Below are 21,469 nucleotides of genomic sequence, written 5' to 3' on the forward strand. Positions count from 1 at the left end.
GGCTACTTGGAACTCTGCTATTTAGTGCTTCTTTATAGTGTTTTTATTGTTATTGTTGATGATCTCAAAAGGACATACTTGGGATATACATATCTTGCTGAATTGTAAACTATCTTTCATATACCCCCTTTCTTTCTATGCCTCTCTCCCTTCTTTATTCCAATTAGCGTAAGAACTCTTTCTTGACAAGTCAGTCATGAGTCAGTTGAGATAGGATTAATTGATTTGAGCAGAGATTAGAAAACAATTTTGAATAAAATGTGCTGATTTGCTCTACTGGAACATAGCATCACTTTTCAAAAGCATTCCTCATGGTTTCTCAGATGCTGCTACTTCCTTGGCAATATTTTTAAATGAGTTTCACAAATCGACACTTCTCGAAGTGTGGTCCCCAGAGCAGCAGCGTTAACATCTCCTGGGAACAAGTAGAAATGTAAATTAGCCAGCCCTGGGGTAGACTTACTGTATCAGGAACAATAACGGTGGAGGCAAGCCAGCCATCTGTATTGAAGCAAGCCCTCCAGGTAATTTTGATGCACACTGAAACCTGAAAACCAGTACTCTAGGCAGTAAAACCCAAACGCAGTTTCTTAAATAAAAAGGTGACGTGATCAGAGATGGGTTTAAAAACCCTGCCTGATAGGATTATTTCACAGAGGTAAATATTTTTAAAAGTCATTTTAATGGAACCAGTTTTAACTATTTCATATTGAAATGGTCCAATGGAAAACATAACAGGTTTTAGTAAAACAATGTGTTTTATGTTACTAAGGGCATAAAATAATTTCTTCATAGCAAATGCAGAAACCTTCCTTCCGTTAAAATGGAATTCAAAGAAGTATAATTTGCTAGATGACTTGATGTGCTGCCCTTATCTTTATGTGCCTGGTTTTCTGCTGAATTAATTAGCCTATGTTTTCATTGAATCTCAAATCCTTGGAAATTAGCCATTAGAGGGAGATAAATTTTGAATATTTAAAAATTGAAAATAAAATTTGTTTAGGGTAATCCCTTTCTTAAGATAGAAGAAATAGCATCAAAAAGAAGGTAGGAGCATTCTAAACCATAACAAAAAGGGGTTACTTCAGTTGCCAGGTTAAAAAAAAAAAAAGTGGGAAAGTAGAAGGCAGGCCAGAGGGAAGGGATGCAGGTAAGGTTCACCTGCTTTGTGCTGTCTAGAGGTGGCCCTGGAAGGACTCCTTAGGGGAGTTATCCCATCACTTTGAACTTGTTTGTAAATGAGCCTCAAAGACTTTGGTGTGTAGAGCCCTATGTCATGTGACTCACAATAAATTCACGTATTAATTATTTTCCAACTTTCTCCAATGGCCATTGTGATGACTGTACGTTTTCTGTGTTTATTACTGTTAGGTTTTATCTGCTAACATTAGAGCACGCAGACATTTCTGTGAAAACGTTATGGTTCTTCTGGGTCCTCTGAAATACTCTGTAGATTATGTACAACCTTTCACGGAACATCCATTTGAAGGACACTCCATGTCAGGACCATTTTTTTGTATGCTCCGTTTTTTCAGTTACAAACAATAGGTGTGAATATCAAGGGTCAGTGCAGTCTTAAGCAACAGTAAGATTGTTTAATGATGTTTATTTATTTCAGGAGTTTTTAAAAAGTGTTGTTATTTCTTGGCATTTTGGCAGTGAGTCTTCCGATGCTCTCTTCAAACTCCGGGATTGATGGAAAGGAAAGAATTTAGAGGACTGTTTCACTTTCTGCTTTTATAATGACAATATTTTCCCTATGCACAACAGATGCCACTGACACATGGTTAGTTCCAATGTAGAAGCTGAACTTCATCAAAAGTGTCCTGAGCAAAGAAAAGAATATTGCTGTTCAGGCATTAACTATAGCCCTGAGTCACTCTGTTGGGTCCAAGTTTCATTTCTATTCTCATATTAGATCATACCCTTTTGATTTACTTGTAATCCCGTTGGAGAGAGAACTGTGCTGGGAAAGTGAGGGATGTATTTAATGCTGCACGTAGATACTTGCACACAAGAATTTTAAGGTTTATGGAATATGTACGTGTCTATGTAGATGTAGATACAGCCTTTTATTGCACATAATTATGGGACAATGTTCTTCATTTTTCAGGTATAGAATTTATCTCATTTTGCCTTTTCTTTCGGAAATAATTGTGAAATCTGTATACAGATTACTTTCATGGGTTAACAACCTAAGTAGAATATTGAATCATTAGATTATTTTTGGTCCCAGAATATCTAGGCACTTGAACATCAATATTGACCATATGGTTACTAAGTTTCAAGCTGTCGTGCTTAAGTTAAATATAACTGATTTTGCATCAGAAAATCCTTGCTTTACAAAATACCTGCCACTGAAAAGATTCTTTCTATTATACAGACAATTCCAGCTCAGTACCAGCAAACATACAGTGTTTAAGATTGTAGCATCACGATGGATGATAGCACATTTCTAAACATCTCAATCCTTTACAAACTGCAGCTGCACCATTATGCCTCTCAAAATAATTCATGCAACAGCACTGCCTTTAAAGAACTATTCACAATTAAATTCAAACTCACAAAGATGTATCTGCCAGTAATTCTTAAACTTTTTGTTATCACGACTCATTATTTTTTTGTAATTCCTCAATTCTTGCAGCCCATATTCATCGTGGGATATATTTATTTCATTCATACAATTAACTAATATTTATTGATCATTTACTATAAACCAAGAATATGGTGCTAGGAACTAAGGATACTTTGTAGGTCATACCAAGTTCTTTACTTCCTGGAACTTACCAACTAACCTTATTTTTCAAAATAAAGTGCATCTAATGCATTTTAATGGGGATCAGGGGCTGCAGGATTTTGCGGTAACCTTTGAGATACATGAAAAGTTATAAAGTGAGGTTTGGAATCATTGCCTAATAATCAGATTTTCAATTTCAAACTATCCAGGAATGAAAGAGTTATGTGCTTTTATTTTGCATACCAAAACAACGTCTGAAGTTCTGCCGAAGGCAGTAATGAGTATCTGCAATTATCGCAAGCTGAATTTGCCCATGAACACTCTGTGCTTTGAGAGTCAGTCTGAGTGGGCATTAAATACTTCATGCCTCAGAGGTAAAATTGAGTAAGCTTTTGTGTAAGTTAAAGAAGACATTCCTCGCAGAACTTACTTCTATGACATCCACTTAAGATTATGTGAAGAAGCGGACAGTTACGGCATTTGGGCAGACTCCAATTAGTTTTCTGCCCTTATGTTCCCACTGTACAATTTAACCATTTAATCCCCACCATAGAGAATGCATGCAACAAAAAGTTGAAGAATGAGTGAATGGATTAATGATTAAGAATACTCTAACTCCTTTTCCCATACAATAGAAAAAGGTAGTGTTTCGCAGTATATATCGATGTCACCAAGGGACACAGTAACACTTTCTGAAGGCTGTAGGTAGGTATACAAATTCATACAGTGCTGCCATAAAAAGTTACACCTCTTTCGGCTTCATTTTCTCCATTCCTTGTTTCCTTGCAGAGCGATTCAACGTGTATCTTATGCCTACACCAAACCTGGACATTTATGGCGAATGCACAATGCAGATCACTCATGAGAATATCTATCTCTGGGATATCCACAATGCCAAGGTCAAGCTGGTCATGTGGCCTCTCAGCTCACTGAGGAGATACGGGCGGGACTCAACATGGTTCACGTTTGAGTCAGGAAGGTAAGCTTTGAGCACAGAAGCCACAGGCAAAGGTTCTGTCCCGCAGTGCCCAGGCTGGCCGTTTCATTTCCATGAAGGGTAGAGAGCAGCAAATATATATCAATAATTTCTTCACGTTCTTACTGATAATCTGAATAAAATTGTGTTAATTCTATGGCAGGTTAAGTACCCCATTCAAAATAATTCCCGTCTCTTACTCTGGCATCAAACCAGTTTTATAATTATCTCTATCATACAAGATCTTTGTGAAATTATTACAATATTTATTTGGGGTTCATCCTCCTATATTTTTGGTGCAATAGGATCTCCATAAAATTCAACATGTCCTTGCCAGCATTATAATTGTGGGGTTTTTTCAAAGGAAAATATTTTGAAAGGAGTTTTATATAAAATTGCTTAAATACTACCTTTTAGGTTTGAGATAAGTTAATGCAATATTCATTTACCCAGATGTTTATGTTAATAACATTAATTATTATTAATTCAGAATGACTGAAAAAAAAAGTTGGCAAATCCATAGTTTATGAAATGTGTAATTCCGATTTTAAATGTAGTATGTCAAGACAAATACATTGGTTTCTTGATCACAGCATATGGTTGGAATCCATAAATGTCTAAAATGAATGCTTGCTTCACAATCATTATTCACAGGTACGGGTTTAGACGTGAGCTTCAACCAACTGAATCAACGTTATTATGCTCTGACCCCTTTGTGATATTGTTGTCACACATCCAAGACAAGACTTAGGTTTAGGGATTCTCTATAAGAGATGTTTAATGTATTCACACTTGGGGACATGATTTATCACATTCTAGAAATGAATCTGTGGCCTTATAAGGTAATTACAGTGAAGTCACTATGTGACTAGATAGATAAATTATAATAGTTATACAACAGAATATTACCTACCCATGACACACAACTTGGATGAATCTCAAAAACATTGCTGTAAGCATTATGTGTAATTCCATCGGTAGGAAATTCTACAACAGACAAAACTAATTTACAGTGACAGAAAGCAAATGAATGGTTGCCTAGGATTGGGGATAGGGAGAGAATGGACTCCAGGAAACACAGAGGAACTTTGGGGGTGGTGAAAATGCCCTGTATCCTGACTTTTGTCAAGAGCCATGGAACTGTTTATAAATATTGGTGTGCATTGTTATATGCAAATTATCCCCCAGTGTTTTTAATGTGAAAAGAAAAAGTGGGGAAAGAAAGTTGGAGGGGATTTACTATTCTTATTTTATATACTTTCCCACTGTTTGAGGTTTGACAGTGAGCATTTGTTACTTTTACAACAAAACACTTCCTCTGGAAGGAATGGTGCCAAGGAAGGGGAGAGAGCCCCAAGCATTTTCTGGAGAGGGGGTCTTGAAGCTGTGAGATACAGCCAGGCCTTTATTCCTAGGTAGGCACAGTAAAGTCAGAAGTATGTTTTCATAACCTGAGCAGGCTTTGAACTTTTTACATTTTTCTTGTAAATCTCCGTTTTTTAATACTTTATATCGTCTGATTAAAAAGTTAACCCAAACTTTTGAGGGAGTAATTGGAAAGAAAAGCTTAAAATCACTCATAATTTCTCCATCTTGAGAAAATGGCTTTTAATATTTTGGTTTACTTCTTTCCAATATATTTTAAAATCAGCATATTTTCACTTAACATTATATTGAGAAGTAATCTCTGAGTCCTTTAAAATCAAGATTTTTGTCGTCATGTGGTATCTGAACATATGGCTGTACTATCATTAATTTAATATTAGGGTGTTTCCAGAATGAACTAGTATAAATAAAGCCACACTGACCGACCATCTGCGAAAAAAAGATGTGCAAATATCTGATCATTTTCTTAGCAGAGCCTTTTTCAAGAATTACTGGGTCAAAAGCTGTGAACATTTTCAAGATTCTTCACAATATAGCAAATTGCTTTCAAGGGAAGTAAAATCAATTCACACACCCTCTAAGGGTGCAAAGAGAGTGCTCTTCTTGACCCCATAACCACAGCATTAAAATGATGATTTAGGATGTTTCTATTTTGATAGAGGACTTGGATATCTTGTTATTTTTTTTCTTTTCTCCTTTGTTTCTTTATGTTTGGAGGTGTGTCCTTGTGTTCATTTCTATGTTTTTCCTTCTTTGAAATTTGGGTGTCCTTTGCCCTTTAATATTTGGGCTATTGACCATTATTCTGTGTGTCTAGTTTGTAAATTCCAGAAGATCTCACTCTTATTAAAGGTAGCCAAGGGCAGAAGGTTTTGTCCATGTGTGATCCAGAGAAATGAAAGCAGGACGCTGTGTTCCCTAGGTCAGGACTGGGAGAAGCGGGGAGGGGAATGGCATGAGTGATGACAAGTGACAATTTAAAGGAAAAGTTGGCAGGTAAGGCCCGGCCTGTCATCCTAGTGAAGCTTGAGCTGAAGAATGACGTTTTCTGCGTTTTATGTTACTAGCTCTTTGCACAAGGCACATCGTTTGGAAGCAGTCTCTAGCCATTTATTCATAACTACTGCATGTACTGGAATGTCATAAAATTGGATGCCAAAATAGTCCTTTCTCGACCGACAGGCTTTTTCCAAAATGCACTTTAAATTCTACTGTACCGATAAAAGATAAGGATAAACAGTAAAAGTGGAGCAAGGTCATTCTTTCTGGAGGAGCCTACCTCACACGTCCTCACACTCATACCCCATACATGTGAGGACAGAAAGAGAGCGGGGACCGGGAAGTGTTCACTGGGAGCTGTCCTCAAAGGGGCGCAGCCTGGGGAGGTGAAGTCATGGCCCCCTGCCTGCTCAGAGGAATTGCTCTTTTTTAAAAAATAAATAAATAAATAAATTTATTTATTTATTTATGGCTGCGTTGGGGCTTCGTTGCTGCACGAGCTTTCTCTAGTTGCGGCGAGTGGGGGCTGCTCTTCGTTGCGGTGCACAGGCTTCTCATTGCAGTGGCTTCTCTTGTTGCGGAGCATGGGCTCTAGGCTCATGGGCTTCAGTAGTTGTGGCACGCAGGCTCAGTAATTGTGACTCGAGGGCTCCAGCGCGCAGGCTCAGTAGTTGTGGCGCACAGGCTTAGTTGCTCCACGGCATGTGGGATCTTCCTGGACCAGGGATCGAACTCGTGTCCCCTGCCTTGGCAGGTGGATTCTTAACCACTGAGCCACCAGGGAAGTCCCAGGAATTGCTCTTTTACCGTAAAGATTTTAAGTTTGTATTTTAAGAGTGAAAACCACCAATGTGTCATGCAAGATTTTTTAATCAAAAAATCAAAAAAATATCCAAACCTGCAGAGGAAGTCATAGGATTCGTGATTATGTGCAGTTTTATCCTGTGAGAGACAAAACCACTTTTTAAACTGCTGATGTGGCTTTTTCACTTCACATAACCTCATAAATGTTGTAAGCAAAACTAAGGATGAGCTCAAATGCCTGCATAACAGAATTCAAGCGAGCCCCGAATCCTTTTTTATAAAATGATTGTTCAAAACATAACCTCCCTATTCAGCACAATGTTTAATATAACACAGTCAGTGCTTAAAATATATGTCTTACTAACTTTGATAATATTATCCTTATTGAGAAGCCTGGGGAAAATCTGGTTACAGATTTTTAACAATTGGAAATATAAAACAATACGGTTCCCATAGGAAGATGGTTAATGGAAGCAAATGCTCTATGTGCTATAATCAAGGATTTCGTGATGTCATAGTGAGGCTTATTCTATCCTTAAACCTTTTTTGATCAGTAATACAGAGAGAAATCCTTCCTTCTCTAACGTATGGCCAGTTAGTTAAAATAAAAGGTAAGGCAGACAGTTTTTAAATGTGATACCAAAGCATGATTACTCCCCCCAAAAAAGATAATTTGACTGTAGCAAAATTAAGAACTTGCCTCTGCAAAAACACTTTTAAGGGAATGAAAAGCAAGACACTGATCTAGAGAAAATATTTGGAAGTCACATATTTGACAGTGCACTTGTATCCAAAACATATATAGAACTTCCAACTCAAAAATAAGAAAAACTACAACCAATTTTAAAAATAGGGAAAAGCTTCAAGCAGAAACTTCACCAAAGAAGACATATGATTGATCAATTATCACAGTAATTATCATATGTCTTTTTGTGCATCAAAAGACAATATCAGCAGAGTAAAGAGGCAACTCACGAATTGGGAGAAAATATTTACAAGTCATATATTTGATAAGCGGTTAATGTCCAGAATATAGAGAGAACTTCCAAAAATTAATAACAACAAAAAACAATCTAATTAAAAAATAAGCAAAGGACTTAAGTAGACATTTGTCCAGAGAAGATATACAAATAGTCAGTAGCATATGAAACGATGCTCAGCGTCACTAATTTTTAGGGAAATGCAAATCAAAACTGTGATGAGATGCCACTCACACCCATTAAGAGGGCTACTATCAAAATAATAATAATAATAAGTGTTGGTGAGGATGTGGAGGAATTGGAACCATTGTGCACTGTTGGTGGGTATGTAAAACTGTAGAGTCCCTGTGGAAAGCAGTATGGCAGTTCCTCAAAAAATTAAAAATAGGGTTACCATATATGATCCAACAATTCCACTTACGGGTATACACCCAAAAGAATTGAAAGTAGGGTCTCAAAAAGATATTTGTACACTAATGTTCATAGAAGCATTATTCACAAGAGCTAAAACATGAAAGCAACTCAAGTGTCCATCAATGGATAAATGGATTTTTAAAATGTGATATACACATACAATGAAGATTATTACACAGCCATAAAAAGGAAGGAAATTCTGACACATGCTGTAACATCGATGAACCTTGAGGACACTATGCGAAGTGAAATAAGCCAGCCACAAAGAGTTAAGTACAGTATGATTCGACTTACATGAGGTACTTAAAGTGGTCAAAATCATAGAGACAGAAAGTAGAATGATGATTGCCAGGAGCTAGGAGGAGAGGGCATGGACAATTATTGTTGAATGAGTATAGAGTTTCAATTTTACAAAATGAAAAGAGTTATGGGGATGGACAGTGATGATGGTTTCACAATATTATAAATGTATTTAATATCACTAATCTTAAACACGGTTAAGATAGACCACACAATGTTGAAGGAAAAGAACTAAGTGAAAAGACCGTTACTACCGGACTTCAAGACATAACTATAAATCTACTGTCATGAAGGCAGTGTAGTATTAGTGAAGAACACACAAATAGGCCAGTGGATCAGAATAGAGAGCCCAGAAATAGGCCCCATAAGTAAAGTCAACTGATCTATGACAAAGGAGCAAAGGTAATACAATGGAGAAAAGCTAGCTTCTTCAAGAAATAGTGCTGGAAAAACTGGACATTCACATGCTAAAAATAATTCTAGACACAGACCTTACACCCTTGACAAAAATTAACTCAGAATGGATCACAGACCTAAATGTAAAATGCAAGACCATAAAACTCCTAGAATATAACATAGGAGAAAACCTACATGACCCTGCGTATAGTAATGACATTTTAGATACAACACCAACGTCATGATCCATTAAGGAATTAACTGATAAGCTGGACTTCATTAAAATTAAAAACTTCTGCTCTGCAAAAAACTTCTCAATGAGAAGACAAGCCACAGGCTGGGAGATCATATTTGAAAAAGATACATATGATAAAGGACTTTATCCAAAATTACAAAGACTCTTAAAACTCAACAGTAAGAAAGCAAAAACCCAATTAAAAAATGAGCCAAAGACTTTGACACATAACTCGTCAAAGAAGATATACAGATGGAAAATAAGTACACCATATATCATCAGGGGAATGTAAATTAAAATAACAATTAGATACCACTATACACCTGCTAGAATGGCCAAAATCTGGAACACTGGCAACAGCAAATGCTGGAGAGAATGTGGAATAAAAGGACTTTTCATTCCTTGCTCATAGGAATGCAAACTGGTGTAGCCACTTTGGAGGACAATTTGGTGGTTTCTTATGAAACTAAACATATTCCTACCATACAATATAGCAATCAGGCTCCTTGATATTTACCCAAAGAAGTTGAAAACTTATGTCCACACAGAAACCTACACATGAATGGTTATAGCAGGTTTATTCATAATTGTCAGAGCTTGGGATCGACCAAGATGTCCTTCAGAAGGTGAATGAATAAACTGTGTTGCATACAAATAATAGAATACTATTCAGCCCTAAAAAGAAATGAACTATCAAGTCATGAAAAGATGTGGAGGAACCTTAAATTGCATACTGCTAAGTGAAAGAAGCTAATCTGAAAAAGCTACACACCTTATGATTCTAACTATATGACATTCTGACAAAGCAAAACTGGAGACAGTAAAAAGATCAGTAGTTGCCAAGGGGTTCAGGGATGGTAGCGGATAAATAGAGCACAGAAAATTTTTAGGCCAGTGAAAATACTCTGGATGATACCATAATGATGGATACACATCTTTATACATTTGTCCAAACACATAGGATGTACAACACCAAGAGTGAACCATAATGTAAACTCTGGACTTTGGGTGATTACGATGTCAGTGTAGGTTTATTAAGTAAAACAAATGTACCACTCTGGTGGGAGATGTTGATAATGGAGGAGGCTATTCATGTGTAGGGGAAGGTAGTTGTCAAATCTCTGTACTTTCCCCTTAATTTTGCTGTGAAACTAAAAACTACACTAGAAAATGGTCTTAATAAAAAAAAGTTATGTTGAATAACTTAAATGTATACAACTTCTATTGTTCTTATACCTCAGTAAAGCTGGAAAAAATAAATCTTGTATGTGGAAGTGTTGGAATATATTTTTGTTCTAAATTTTACACACCTATTGTTCCCTATAATCTAATACCTTGTAACGGTATGATAAATTTCTATCATCTATTAGTACAGTTGTCCGTCGGTATTTGTGGGGGCGTGGTTTCAGGACCCCCTGTGCATAACAAAATCCAAGGATGCTCAAGTTCCTCATATAAAATGGTGTAGTACAGTTGGCTTTCTGTATCCACTGGGTTCTGCATCCTCGAGGATGGATTTGAAGGACCAACTGTAACTGTGGCTGGAAACAACAGACATGCGGCACACAGATATTTCCTTTGACTGTGCCATGAAACATGAGACACATCAGCAAAGCTCTATGAAGATGGAAGAACATGTGTTTTTGCAGCACTATTAGACTTGGGTTAAAATACTTGTTCTTCTATGTATTTGGCCAAATTGGTTTTCATTCTTGTGTCTTATACCCTTTATTTGTGACCACAAGGACTGAAATATTACTTTGTAGCCTTTTGTGATGTCTGAGAATTAGGCAAGGTTTGGAATGTATTCAGTGCTCAAAAAATACTAGTTTTTTTCCCCCTTTTAAAAATCTCTTCTTATCTTTTATTTATGAAAATTGAAATTATTTAACAAAGTATAGTTTTTTTAAAAGTCAGATGGTCAGTAAGCTATAATAAGATGGTGAAAATCTAAGCAAATAAAAAACTAAAGAAATATGAAAGAAAAATGTTTTGAAACAGCTGATGTTGACACAATTTCAATTTCCTTCACAACATGTAAAGTATTATTTGTCTGTACTCTTCTACAGTTGCTAAAAAAAAGATAATTCTGAATTTTTTAAGTTTAGTGAAATACAGCTTTAGCTGAAATGCACTCACGAATTACTAGCATGACCACGTGTATATAATATGCTGTGTGCCTGTAACAGGTAAAGATACTGATGAATTCACTGTCTTTTGAGTGAGTGGTAGGTTTACTCATTTGACTAATTAAGGACTAAAATATTTTCATATGTATGGGAATTTTTTAAGGTTATGGCTATTTAATTAAAAATAATCATTTCAGCACTCAATGCTTGCTTGTGCTCACTGGTGGATTTCTAGCCTCGCAGTGTCCTGAGGCTTATGCCTGTGGTTATCACCAGCATTAAAATAAATGAACCCGAAGTCATAAGACTGGTCTGGAGTGGCACATTAACTCACTTGGAAAATTCCTCTTAAAGCTTTCATAAGCCAGTCTAAGAAACTGCAATTAACAGTGATACATGCATCTCCTCTGTAGGTGACCACTTCCCCAGAAAGAGTCCCTTTGTATATCTATATTCAGCACGTTTGTTAAAATACAGTCTCTATTTTTTAATTACACTCTGGGCTGATACTATAAAATCATGTCCTGGTGTTTTAGCTTTTTTCATAGAAGAATGTTGATTTCTTCAAAGCAAAGGATCCTTTTTGATTACCAGTATTGCCGTGTACAGTGTTGGGCATGTGAAATAGGTGTTTGATGAATTTAATCATCTTTTGTAAATGTGTTACATCTGATAGCTTTCAAAGCTCTTGCTGTTACAGGCACACAGCTTATGAAAGTGGCCCAACATACAGTCACATCAAAAATAATAAAATATCTACGAGTAAATCTGCATAAGGGGTTAAAAGACCTATACTTGGAAAACTATGAGACACTGATGAAAGAAATTGAAGACAACACAAACAGATGGAAACATATACCGTGTTCATGGATTGGAAGAATTAATATAGTTAAAATGACCATAGTACCCAAGGCAATCTACAGATTCAATGGAATCCTCATCAAAACACCAAGGGCATTTTCCCAGAAATAGGACAAATAATTTTAAAATTTGTATGGAAATACAAAACCCCAAATAGCCAACGCAATCTTGAGAAAGAAGACTAGAACTGGAGGAATCATGCTCCCTGACTTCAGATTATACTACATAGCTACAGTAATCAAAACAGTATGGTACTGGCACAAAAATAGTTACATAGCTTATTGGAACAGAATAGACAGCCCAGAAATAAAGCAACACACCTATGGTCATTTAATCTATGACAAAGGAGGCAAAAATATACAATTGAGAAAAGACACTCTTTTCAATAAGTGGTGCTGGGAAAACTGAACAGCTACATGTAAAAGAATGAAATTAGAATGTTCTCTAATGTCATATACAAAAATAAACTCAAAATGGATTAAAGACCTAAATGTAAGCCCAGAAACCATAAAACTCCTAGAAGAAAACATAGGTGGAGCACTGTTTGACATAAATTGTAGCAATATATTTTTTTGGATCAGTGTCCTAAAGCCAGGGAAATAAAAGCAAAAATAAACAAATGGGACCTAATTACAGGTAAACTTAAAAGCTTTTGCACAGCAGAGGAAACCATCAACAAAACAAAAGGACAACCTACTGAATGGAAGAAAATATTTGCAAATGATATGACTGATAAGGGGTTAATATCCAAAATAATAAGCAACTCATACAACTCAACATCAAAAAAACAAACAACACAATTTTTAAAAAATGGGCAGAAGACCTGAATCAACATTTTTCCAAAGAAGACATACAGATGGCCAACAGGCACATGAAAAGATGATCAACATCATTAATCATTAGAGAAATGCAAATTAAAGCCACAATGAGATATCGCTTCACACCTGTCATAATGACTATCATCAAAAAGACCACAACTAACAAATGCTGGCAAGGATGTGAAGAAAAGGGACCCTTATACTCATTGGGAATGTAAATTGGTGCAACCACTGTGGAAAACAGTATGGAGGTTTCTCAAAAACCTAAAAATAGAACTACCATATGACCCAGCAATTCCACTCCTGGGTATTCAAAAAAACCCAAAAGCATTCATTTGAAAAGATATATGCACCCTAACGTTCATAGCAGCATTATTTACAATTGCCGACATATGGAAGCAACCTAGGTGCCCATCAACAGATAATTGGATAAAGAAGATGTGGTATATATATACAATGGAATATTACTCAACCACAAAAAAGAATGAAATTTTGCCATTTGCAACAACATGGATGGACTTGGAGGGTATTATGCTAAGCGAAATATGTCAGACAGGGAAAGACAAATACTGTATGATATCACTTATATGTGGAACCTAAAAAATAAAACAAACTAGTGAATATAACAAAAAAGAAACAGACTCACAGATATAGAGAACAAAATAGTGCCTACCAGTGGGGAGAGGGCAAGGGGAGGGGCAAGATAGGGGTAGGAGATTAAAAGTTACAAACTAAATAAATAAGCCACAAGGATATATAGTACAACATAGGGAATATAGACAGTATTTTATAGTAACTATGAATGGAATATAACCTTTAAAAATTATGAATCATTGTGTTGTTGTACACCTGAAACTTATTGTTAGTGTATATCAACTGTACCTGAATTTTTTTTAAAAATAGTCAAAAAATGTCTGGACAGAGCTTCCTTCTCCCTTCCACCGTGTGAGAACAGGTGAAAAGAGAGTGTCTATGATTCAGTAACCTCTCACCAGACACCACATCTGCCAGCTCCATGATCTTAGACATCCCAGCCTCCAGAACGGTGAGAAATAAATTTTTGTTGTTTATAAGCCACCCAGTCTGTGATATTTTGTTAAAGCAGCCCAAAATGGACCAAGACATCTGCTACTCTGTTTATTTGAAATTATTCACCTGGTTAAAGATAGCCCACAACATCACTAGATAGATATATCTAAAATTTAAATCTATGTGTACTCTCATGCATTAAAAGCACCTCCCTGCTGCCTGTAACATAAAGACTAAGTTTTCTCGGCATGGCCTATAAAACACTCCTGGTTCTGCGTTTTATTTGCCTTTTCAACAAACTCTCTGCTTATGTCCTGCTTACTGCTCTAAACTCCAGCATCAAATAACACGTAATGAAGGTCACCTAAGCTTTGCCCGTGCCATCCATCCATCCTGAACGTCCTGCCATCTCCCACTGTCCTCGCACTTTAGCTCAAATCATTCCAACTCATCTTTTATGATTCCAGTAGCAGATCGTCTCCTTCGGGAAAACTCCTGAGTCCCTGAAATTAGATTCAATGTCCTTTTGCCCAAACAGTACTGCTCTCCAAGTATCTCCTGCTCCCCTACATTTCCCAACACCCAGGGCAGTCTGGGGCGCCATCTGACTAGCTCCCAACGAAGGGTTATGAACAGAAGTGATCTGTGTTTAAGCTAATGCACTTATTTCCTATGCCAATGTTGTCCTGGTTGCCCAGGATAGATGCCCAGAACCAAAGTGGACTAGTATGAATGAGAAATTCCTGCTGCATTAAACCACTGACACTTTGTTTGTTATTTAGGGATAAGTCTGTTTGATCCTGATAGAAATTGATAGCAGGAAGAGCACCAGCTGCAGTAATAAATAAATAAATAGCCCTAAGATCTGTGGCACTGAAATCACGGTTGTGCCGGGGATAGAGGAGAGGGATGTGGGAGCTGGAGAAGAGATGTCATGCAGTTGATGAGATGCTGACAGAGCTCTTGCCTCTGGGTGAAACGTGTGATAACTTGCCAGGACAACCGCACGTGTAATGAGCTTCTGGATTGTAAGACCAAATACAAATTAAAATTAAGAGACTTCATTCTCTGTTGAAAATGGGCGGAAAGATTGCTCTCCCCTCCCTTTTTCTTTGAACTTACTTACTTTAGAAAATGTAAAATTGTGAGTACTTTCTTCTATCTGAAATGCATATAAATCCTTCTGAAAATGAAATAGATCTTTTGTCAGCTTTAAGAACCAGGAGTGCCCTTCTCTCTCTCAGGGACTCAGGAACCACTTCTTAAACATGAAAGGAGAGAGTGCCCCTCACCCCCAGTTTCTGTGGGAGAGTAGGAGCCTAACGTCAGTGGTGCTTGGCTCCAGATTGCAAAACTACCTCCTGTCATAAAGGTGTGAGAAGTTTGTTTTTCCTCTAGATAAAACCAAGTAGCTAACCTAGGTGGTCACTCCAGTTACCGGGTGAATCTAGGATGAACTCTGTGGCAAATGCTGCTGTCACATCCTCTTACTTGAGACCAGTTATTGTTTATCTTGAGAACATGTACATAGTGGGTTATATCTGCTTGTGACTATGAAAAGGGCGAGATGTCTTTTTCTTTGCAGTCTCTTAGCAGATTGCCTGTGATGTGCATCACATTCTGGTTTAATATGAATAAGATATCAAGAGTATTTTCTTTCTCTATTACTTTTGTGGAGAGGATTTCTAGATTGGAAGAAGATTTTGTTTTTAACTGTATTTCCTAACAACATCTAGGGGAAGAAGTTAGAAAACAAAATGTTTGTTGGCTCGCAAGAGACTACAAAGAAAGGATCTCAGGGAAAACTTGAGAACTTGCAAGCAAAAATGAAAGGGATTTGAAAAAAATCAAACCCCTGCAAAATTGGAAAAGATAAGTATGTTGAGTCACCAAAGAGTAAGGAGATAAAATTAAGAAAGCCTTTTTTAAGTGACAAAAATAAGTTAAAACAGCCTCAAGAAAAAGAACAGAATAAGAGTATAGTCTCCACATTTATTGCTAAAACCTCTCGATAAAGGCGTTTGAGGTAAAGGGCAGCTTAAGAGTATGGTGCCTAGGATAATCTTTTAATTATAAAAGATGACCGAGGGTAAAGGATTGATTGAGTGGTGCTCCTACAGAACTTGACAAAGTCAAGGTAGCACCTTTAAACCAAAAGAGAGAGGTTTGGGGAAGAGGAAACAAAATATTATAGCAAATCTGAGAAGTACGTCTTAAAAAAAAAATCCAAAATGGTGGGTACAGAATGAGGGTCAAGGATCACTGTTAACCCTTAGTTAGGGTAAGGAACCTCAGGTTACCTGGTGAGCAGCATTTCAGAATGACCAGGGCCAGTCCCGCCTTCCGCATGTCTCCTATTCCCTCTGCTTAAAGGGGAGTGTCTGCAGTGCTGGGCTTCCTGACCCTCTTGAACCACTGTTCATTAGGTGGGGAAAAGCAGAAAAATTCCTTTTAGATCATTCTTTTGGAATCAAGAGAAGTCACATCGGGAACTGATTTAGATACTGTTGCATATCACCTGCAGATTCTGGACCTGGAGCTGGAATCAAGGGCTGGATGAATTGCTTTTCGGTTTGTCTCCTTTAGGGAAGGGTTGAGTGTGTAGGAAAAAGAGAGGAAAGGGATCTTTGTTGACCAGAAGTGATGATTGTGGCAGAGACAGTCGTGCTTACCAAGCAGTCCACCGACTCCCCTGTATTTACCTTTCCCCTTGCAATTAGGTGGGCCCCATGAGACACAGTTCTGGACAAGGGGCTAATGTGCATTGCCTCTGTGCCAGAGTATTTGAATGTCTTGTGTTAGTCAACTTGGGCTGTCGTAACAAAATACCATAGAATGGGAGACTTAAACAACATAAATTTATTTCTTGCAGTTCTGGAGGCTGAGAAGTCCAAGATCAAGGTGCTGGCTGAGTGGTTCCTTGTGAGGGCTCTCTTCTTGGTTTGCAGACAGCCACATTCTCACTGTACCCTCACATGGTGGAAAGGGAGTGAGAGGAAGCAAGTTTCCTGTGTCTCTTGTTATGAGGACACCAATCCTATTGGATCAGAGCCCCATTCTTATGCCTCATTTAACCTTAATTATCTCAGAAAGACCCTTTCTGCAAATATAGTCGTATTGGGGTTCGAGGCTTCAATATATAAACTGGGGAGGGGGGGTGTACAATTAGTCTAGAGCATGCCTGTTGAAGAATTTTCCAACACTTTCACCCACTGTGCAGCTGAAGTGGTCTATTGCTGAAATGCCTTAGCCACAAGATTGCAGGAGCCTGGGTTTCTGAATCCAGTTTGCCCTGGTGATTTGCCCAGACACGTATCAGATGTAGCTTGAGTGAGAAATAAGCATTTGTTGTGTTAAGCCATTGAGGTTTGAAGTTACCTTTATTATTTTTTTAATTACACAGCATAAGTGAACTAATTTTCCTAATCCATAACCTTTTTGTGATTTCAGTACCTACTCACTAAATCTCTTTTATTACATTTCCTACTTTATATTATAACCATTGGTCCATCTGTCTCTCCAAGTACCCTATGAGCGCATTAAAGACAGGGATTATTTAGTCATCTCTCTTTCTCTAAAACATCATGGTATTTGACAAATGATTGAAAGTATCTCATAATTAATGGGATTTTCAATGTCACAAAAAGATTTAAATTATCATGTTCCATTGAGTTTCAATTACATAGTATAGGGAATAAGAAAGGCCTCTTCCTTGAAAAATTTGCATCACGGATATATGTGATGTTAAAAAGTCCTATGTCTGTATAAACTTTTCCTTTACTTCCAGAGAATTAATACTAAGACAAAGCCTTTGAGGAACTTAGTGTCTTTTGTGTGTGTGCCTAATTTGGTAAACCTCTTGCTACTACAACACTGGGACTAATTTTTTCCCCTAGGATAAAACATTAATTAAATGACTTAGGAAACCATTCTTATCAAGAAATGGAGGCTCTGATCTTAATTTTTGCTCCATTAACTTTAAGGTTCAGTACATTTTTATTGAACCCATACATACTTTAATGTGAATTGCTTTTCATTAATTGGTCTATAGGGATTCCAATGACAGTTTTGGCTTCCTTTCAGGTTTTTTACTTCTCCTTCAAAAAGTTCCTAAACTTTAGTAATAGTCATTAAATCAAGGAACGATTGCTGGAATCGAGAGGATGAGAATCAATGGAAAGAGATGGAAGTTCTGGTTTGATCTCCTCCTTGGATGTGGCAGGTCTCCACCTCCACCAATGAGACTTACATCTCACAGGAGACTAATCCAGGCTGGCTTTTTTAGAACATTTGAACCATTTGTTTATTAATGACTGATTGATTCATTCAAAAGATGCACATATTTTCACATGTCTGGAATTGAGATCTATGTTGTTACTATTATGGTATTTACATTGAATGGCATCATTCAATGGTGGCCGCCAGGTGGTGCTAGCAATGTAGTTGCCATTACCTGCAGGCACACAGCCTTGGTCATTGATGCCAATGTTTTCATCCCTTCAATAGAAGCTACATGTAATGTTAGTGCTTCACTTCTTGAGTTTAATTATATTTCAGTTTAATGTCAACTCTTCAGTGTTTCACTCAAGAAACATTTTAGGACCATTTGAGAAAAACAAAACTTTTTGTGAACACCTTCTTGTAGATAAAGTATTCACCAGCCAGCATAAAACTTGTAGAATGGGTGTCAGTGGTTTAGAAGAAAATTTTAAAGTCAAAAGCAGCATACTCTTTAATAAAGAACTGTGTACCACTAACACTCCTGATGGCAAATGAAATAATATTTTGTGAAAGAAGAAAAACAAAGGACATTGGTAATTCTGGATTGATTCAGAAGAGTTGGACTCTGTATGTGCAAACGTTTTAGAAATTCCTTTGTTAACTTATTTTACTTACATTTTTTATGCATATATAAAAGTAACATATAATAATCTATGACAAGTGAGCCTGAGTTTTATAATACATACATTTTTAAGAGATTAAAAAAAACTTTGTATAAGAGCATAACTGTGATACATAAAGTTGGGTGAGTCTTATAATCCTTGGTGTTTTATATTTGACAAAATATGGTAGTTATTGTGTTGTTATTATATGCCAGGCATTGTTTAGGTGCTTGGATGACTCAGAGGACAAAGGTCTCTGCCTTCATGATGCTTATAGGTTGTTGAGGCAGGACAATAACAAAATAAGCACATTGGGATAAACATAAATAATATATCAGGTGTTGATGAGTGTTTTGGAGAAAAAACATAACATAGTAAAGGTATAGGCATGATGGGGATGGATGCTATTTGATAGAATTGGTCAAACAAGACATCTTATTTAAGGTGATATTCCAGTAGATACCTAAAGGAAGTGAAGAAGAAGCTTTGTAGGTGGTTATTTGAGAAATAACACTCTTGGAAGAGGGAGTATCAAACCCAAAGTCCCAGCCAGGGACAGTACTGCGCTTTATATTTAAAGAGTAGAAAACGTGGCCAGGGCAGAGTGAGTGTGGAAGGTTTAGGAGATGACACCAGACAGATGCTTTGGGCCCGACTAAGTAGCATCCTCTGAGGCTTATTGAGGACTTTAGGTTTTACTTTGATTGGATTCAGAAGCCATTGGGATACTTAGATCAGCAAGATGCAGCCTCTGTTATATTATAAAAGAGATTTGCTCCAGATGTTGTATGGAGACCAGACTATAGGGAAGTAATGATGAAAGCAAGGAGAACAGTTAGGATCCTGTTACAATATCCAGACAAGTGATGATGGACCAAAGTTTACCAGGGGAGAAGAGGATAAACTATCAAATTTAGAGTCTGAATAGATGTGGAATGTGGAAAAAAAACCTATGAATTAACCATTGACTTTGAGAATTGGACCAAGCAACCAGAAAAATATAGATGCCAATTACTGTAATGTAGAATACTGAAAGGGTGAAAGATTGGGTTGAAAATCCAGTTTGTTTTCTGACATGGTGAGTTTGAGATATCTCGTGGACAACCAAGTGGAATTTGAGGAGGTGGCTGCGTATATGTATCTGGATATCAGGGAAGAGTCACCAGCAAGTAGATTGCTTTTAAGTTATATACCTGAATGCCTCACTTATGGGAAGAGAAGACACAAACATCCATTACTTACTCCTGGGTAAAAATGCTTCAAGAAGTAGATAATATTAACCATGTTAAGTACTACAGAGAAGATGAGTAAGATGAAGCTTGAGAAGCAACATGCTGATTTTGCAAATCAGAGGCCACTGATGGCCTTGAAAAGACCTGTTTCAGTGGAGTCGTGGGGGCAAAAGACTGGAGTGAGTTCAAGAGTGAGAGGAGAGAAATCAGAATCCGCAAGGGCGATGACTCAAGAAATTTTATTGTGAAGATAACAGAAATAGAGAAGTAGCTGGAAAAGAATGTGAGGTTAAACTCTTTTTAAAGACGAGCTATATTAAAAAACATTTGCATGAAGACAGGAGTCATACTATACAGAGGGAAAAAATGATAAAGCAGAAGAAGGAGGGAAACGTCACTAATCAATGTCCTTGAGTTGATGAGAGGAGATGGGATCTAGTGAACAAGTGAGCAGCTACAGTAAATATATATATATATATATATATATATATATATATATATGTATTTTAAACAGGAAGGTGCAATGGAGGATGATATAAGTGGAGGCAGGCGTTTGGGGCTCACGATAGAGGCATGTGGAAGTTGTCTCCTGATAGGTTCTCTTTTCTTGGTGAAATACGAAGCAAGGTAACTGACCGTGAGGCTAGAGGAAAAAGGTATTCAATATTTGATGCAAGAGAAGGTATAATATGGTTGTTTGGGTGAGTAAACCTACCACAGAAGTAGGGTAAGATGGCCAGTTAACACCAAAGTAGAGTTCTCATAACTGCCAGCCAAATCTGTGGCCTCATCCATTTTCCTCTGCTCCTGGCTCATCACCCAGTGCTACTTCCAAACTCTCCCAGGCTTCTGCCCTTCACATCTTCAATGGGGCTCAGGGCCTCTCTGCACCCCACAGGTGAGCCAGGCGGTGCTTAGGTTCCTGTACTTGCCCACTTCAGACACCCACATCTGCCATTCTTCCTCTTCTGCACTCGGAGTGGCTGTACGTGGGGATTGTGAGGGTTCTTCGAGGCGGCTGCATCCTGCCTCTACTGTGCTCCTACTTATAATGTTCCCAGGCTCCCCAAATATCTGAACATTTCTGAAGTGTCCCCCTCCCTGCAGCACACATCCTTGGCTCCCGTCATTTTATACTCGCTAGGATCCTTCTTACTTACTTACATCTGTCCATGCCGTCTTGTCTACCTGGAATAGTCCTCCCCCTACCCCACCCCTCACGTCACACACACACACACACACACACACACACACACACACAACCGTTCAACCTTCCTTAACTTAGATGCT

The 21,469-nt window shown here is 37.5% G+C and overlaps 1 protein-coding gene across 1 annotated transcript in view; it reads left to right on the forward strand.

Moving 5' to 3' along the window:
* Window positions 1-21,469, forward strand: part of DOK6 (docking protein 6) — a gene marked incomplete at its 5' end in the record, with an annotated part of 261,119 nt that overhangs the window by 126,259 nt on the left and 113,391 nt on the right. Inside the window, 3 exon segments of the mRNA XM_089894264.1 lie at window positions 3,527-3,716; window positions 8,571-8,574; window positions 20,031-20,116. Of these exon segments, the coding sequence (XP_089750390.1) occupies window positions 3,527-3,716; window positions 8,571-8,574; window positions 20,031-20,116 (280 nt within the window).

Source organism: Delphinapterus leucas, chromosome 14 (genome assembly GCF_059928025.1).
Source record: "Delphinapterus leucas isolate spDelLeu-1000000601 "Yukka" chromosome 14, BTC_Dleu_Yukka2, whole genome shotgun sequence".
In the NCBI taxonomy this organism is placed as follows: domain Eukaryota; kingdom Metazoa; phylum Chordata; class Mammalia; order Artiodactyla; family Monodontidae; genus Delphinapterus; species Delphinapterus leucas.